This window comes from Eimeria tenella, genomic scaffold (assembly GCF_000499545.2).
Source record: "Eimeria tenella Houghton genomic scaffold, Eth_scaff95, whole genome shotgun sequence".
Taxonomy (NCBI): Eukaryota; Apicomplexa; class Conoidasida; order Eucoccidiorida; family Eimeriidae; genus Eimeria; species Eimeria tenella.
This window is the reverse complement of record NW_013543472.1, coordinates 21,193-25,529: the sequence shown is the minus strand read 5'-3', so window position 1 is coordinate 25,529 and position 4,337 is coordinate 21,193. Positions and strand designations below refer to the sequence as shown.

The 4,337-nt window shown below is 55.8% G+C and overlaps 2 protein-coding genes across 2 annotated transcripts in view; one reads left to right on the top strand and one right to left on the bottom strand.

The window, feature by feature from the left end:
- Positions 1–1,786: 1,786 nt before the first annotated feature.
- ETH_00021980 (uncharacterized protein) lies at positions 1,787–3,652 on the top strand (the record flags this gene model as incomplete). The annotated part of the gene is made up of 3 exons (XM_013378701.1): positions 1,787–3,133; positions 3,307–3,549; positions 3,629–3,652. The coding sequence occupies 3 exons, from the start codon at positions 1,787–1,789 to the stop codon at positions 3,650–3,652; spliced, it is 1,614 nt and encodes a 537-aa protein (XP_013234155.1).
- Positions 3,653–3,833: 181 nt separating this feature from the next.
- The window catches only part of ETH_00021975 (uncharacterized protein), a gene marked incomplete at both ends in the record, with an annotated part of 2,478 nt that continues 1,974 nt past the window's right edge, over positions 3,834–4,337 (bottom strand). The window contains one exon of the mRNA XM_013378700.1: positions 3,834–4,064. Within this exon, the coding sequence (XP_013234154.1) occupies positions 3,834–4,064 (231 nt within the window). The remainder of the gene's footprint in view (positions 4,065–4,337) is intronic.

The following is a 4,337-nucleotide window of genomic DNA, read 5'->3' as shown; positions in this document are numbered from 1 at the left end:
CATTTTGTCGTTCAGTGATTCAAAAGACACAAAAATGAATGAGACCATTCGGGCTCAGTTTTCATTTTTAATTCTCTTTGCAAGTTTTCAATTTTAATTATCTTTTAATTCACTTCTTAAATTCATTTTAATCATTGAACTCTTATTAATATTATGTTTTTCCCAAGTGCATCATCTGTACTTGAAAAGACCTTTCAATAAATACCTTTCCAACCTAACAGGCCTACACTTTAGGGTTTAGGGTTTAGGGTTTAGGGTTTAGAGTTTACATTGCAGCACTTGCCAAATGGGCAAATCAGGGAAAACTTTCGCGGCTGGTCTGTTGCTTTTTGCTTCTCAGTTTGCTGCTGTTCAGCTGCTGCGGCATTTTGCTGCTGCTGCTGGTCAGCTCCGAAGCAACCTTCCTGAACTGCCTGAGCAGCTAGCAACTGGAGCTACGGCAGCAGCAGCAGCAGCAGCAGCAGCTGCTGCTGCTGCTGCTGCTGCTGCTGCTGCAGTGCATCATAGCATCGGAAGCGACTCGGCAGCCCCTGTACTTCACCTGGAGCCGCAGAAGGCGGCAGTAGCAGCAACAGCAGCTGGAAGCAGTAGCAGCAACAGCTGCTGCTGCAGATGTTTCACGAGCGGCAATCTGAAGAGCTTTAATGCAGGGCCATAGCTCTTCTGTTCTTGCTGCTGCTGGCTGCTGCTGCTGGCTGCTGCTGCTGGCTGCTGGTGCTGGCTGCTGCTGGGTTCTGCTGCTGGCTGCTGCTGAGGCTTCGCGAGCAGCAGCACTTTCAATGTCCTTTTATGTGCAGTTCTGCTCCTTGGGTTTTGAGGCCCCACAGATTCTTTTGAGGGCCGCAGCGCGTTTGCACAGACACCGCAGCAGCAGCTCAGAGAAGCAGCTGCTGCTGCTGCTGCCTGTACGCTTCTTTGCTGGAGCAGCAGCAAGGTCTTTGCTGCAGCAGCAGCGAAAGAAGCGCACGTGCTCAAGTGTTATGATAAATATATGCGCAGACTATATTTTAGAGTTGCTGCACTTTAAAATAGTATTTATTTGGAGATAAAGTTTAATTCATATCATATTTAAATTCTTTTCCACTTTAGAAGACGCCTTCTTGGGTGTAAGTTAGACCCGCTCACGGGCAGGCAGCTACACCCAACAGCTGCGGCTCAATGCAACAAAATCCGGGGAAGCTGGGGTGTAATTGCAAGATTCCCCAGTTTAATGTATCACAAAACACAATTAAATTTTAATAATTCAGGTTTTAAATTGTATTTGTTCATTTATTTGAGCTGAAAGTTAGTTTGCAGTGATTTTTCCCCCAGTCGTGACACGAGGGCTCCAGCCCCCAGAGGAGCCCTCAGCTTTCCTGCGGTTTTTGCAGCAAATAAAGGCAAACAGAGTCTTTTAAATTAAATATAAAATAATAAAAGTTATTTAAAATATATTTTTATTTTGTTCCATGTTCTGGCAGCCGATTCGAGTCTAAAGCCCCCTGCTGCTCAGGTGTACGTACACCCGAACACCATCACCACCAAGCCACCGCGCCTTCTGGGGCCCTCCGTTTGTCTTTCAAATTCGTTAATCTTGATAACTGCAGCATTTTTGTTTTTAATTTGTAAAATATAACTGATTAAATAAATAAAAAACACCCCAGACTGCAGCTTTCCGCTATATCTTTGCTTCTGCCGTGGGGCCCCCAGCGCTGTCTGGGGCCCCTCGCTGCTGCTGCTGCCTCTCTTTGCCCCTCCGGGTCCACTTTTGCAGCACTTAAGGCAATAGGGGCCCCCTGGCACCACTATGGGGCCCCCCTTGGGGCCTCGGAGGACCAGGGTCCCCTCAGAGGACCCTCAGCCTTCACCGAAGCGCCACTGCGGCTCCCCGGGGCCCCCTGCAGACGCGCACACAGCAGCAGCAGCAGCAGCAGCAGCGGCAGCAGCAGCCGCGCCAGAGCCAGCAGCAGCAGCAACAGCAGCGCAAGCCGCAGCAGCAGAAGCAGAAAGGGAAGCTGAGGCGATCCCTCCCCTTTCCGAAGTGCTGCTGGACCGCCTCAAGTCCGGAGAGTACCTGCTGCTGCTGCTGCAGCACGTGCTGCGGCAGCGGCTTCGTGCTGCTCTCAGGGGCGAGCTGCACAGCATATCTTTAGAGGGGCCCCCGGGGGGCCCCCCGCGGAAGAGTGGGTTTGAGCCTTCCCCCATAGTAGAGTCTTTGCTGCGGGGCGACAGTTCTGCTGCTGCTGCGATCCGCACCCGCAGCAGCAGCAGCAGCAGCAGCAAGGGGGCTTCTGTGGAGGCGGTGGCTGGGGCCTTTGCTGCCAAACTTATTTGCTGCCTCGAACTTAAAGAGAAAAGCAGCGTTTTGGTTTTGGGGCCCCGAGGCTCAGGTGCAACAACAGCAGTTGAGGTCGCGCTGCGCTTCGTGCAGCAGCAGCAGCAGCAGCAGCAGCAGCAGCGGCAGCTGCTGGTGGTGCGTGTGAACTGTTCTTTGTACGCGAGCGACACCGCCATACTGCAGGCCATCGTGCGTCGGCTGTGCGCGGCGCTGCAGCAGCGGCAGCTGCTGCAGCAGCAGCTGCAGCAGCACCTGCAGCAGCAGCAGCTGCTGCAGCAGGGGGGCGGGAGCTTCGGGGACTGGCTGCAGCGGCTGCAGCTGCTGCTGCTGGACTGCTGCTCGCTGCTGGGGCGGGCGGTGCTGCTGGTGCTGGACCGCGCGGAAGTGTGCTGCTTGCTGCAGCGGGAGCGCAGCAGCGGGGGCGCGCAGCAGCAGCAGCAGCAGCAGCTGCTGTACAACCTCTTCGACCTGCAGCACGCGCAGGGCCTCCACATCTTCACTGTTTGCCTTTCTCCAGTTTTGGATTTAATTGATTTTATGGAAAAAAGAATCCGCAGCAGATTCACGATGCAGAAGCTCTCCCTGTCTCCGGGTGTACGTACACCCCAGCTCCTCGCCTTCCTCCGCTCCAGCCTCCTCGCCGTCGCCGCCCCGCAGCTTCTCGCCGCCAGCAGCAGCAGCAGCAGCAGCAGCAGCAGCAGCAGCAGCAGCGGCGGCGGCGGCGGGGAGGATGGGGGGGACCTGCAAAAGGCCGAGAGGTTTCTTAAGGCCTTCCGTGCTGCAGTCGACAAGGAATTCAGGGACCCCAAATTTGTTGTCAGACTGCTGCTGCTGCTGCTGCTGCTGCTGTTCTGGGCGTGCGTGCTGCTGCGGGCGTGGCCGCGCTGCGTGCTTCTTTGCTGCTGCTGCTGGTGCTTCGCCAATAGCCGTTGCTGCTGCTGCTTCTCCACGTGTGTCCTTCGCTGCTGCTGCTGCTGCTGCTGCTGCAGGCTCTGTGCGAGCGCGCTTTGGCTTTGGGGCGAGACGCCCGCAGCTTCATTGTTGCTGCTGTGCATCCGCTGCTGCTGCTGCGGCCCCCGCTGCCGCGTGCTGCTGCTGAGGCAGCAGCAGCAGCTTGGGGGGCCCCCGAGGCCCCCGAGGCCCTCTCGCCGCTGCACTCGCCTATTCGGCAAACAGAGGGGGACCGCAGCAGCTGGCAGCAGGAGCCTGCTGCTGCTGCTGCTGCTGCTCCCGTTGCTGAGGGGGAAAGCCAGCAGCAGCAGCAGCAGCAGCAGCAAAAAAAGGAGGGACTGCGGCTGAAATTGTGTGCAGATGCAATCAGTACCGTGGAGGTAAGCACCAGCAGCAGCAGCAACGACAGCAACAGCAGAAATAGCAGCAACAGCAATAGTAGCAGCAGCAATAGCAGCAGTAGCAGCAACAGCAGTAGCAGCAGCAGCACGAACAGCGTGAACTGTGCCAGGATTCCGTGTCTTTGTTTTACCTTCCCTTCGCGCACCCCTGCACATCATTCCTCTTACCTGCGCTGCTGCTGCTGCTGCTGCTGCTGCTGCTTGTGCTGCTTTTGCTTCTGCTGCTGCCTGTGCCCGGTGCCATTTTCGCTTTTGCTTTTGCTGCTGCTGCATCTTGCATTGCTGCTCCTTCCGGCGCCCCCGCGCACTGCTGCTACTGCCGCTGCCGCTGCCGCTGCTGCTGCTGCTGCTGCTGCTGCAGCAGCAAGACCCTGAGTGGCAGGAGCTGTCGCTGTCTGAACACTTGGTGCTGGCAGCAATGGCGAAGCTGCACCGCAGCAGAATTTTGCCAAAGACTTTTGCAGCTGTTTTGCGAGAAGTTAATTCCTTCTTCAAAATGCAAGACTTGAGGACCCAAACAGTCTCCCAGCAGGTCCCAAACCCTAAACCCTAAACCCTAAACCCTAAACCCTGAGGCGCAGCGGCGGCCTCAGCCGCAGCCGCTTCGTCCGTTTGCTTCTGCTCCCCCGCCTCTCCTCCAATTTATTTATTTATTTATTTATTTATTT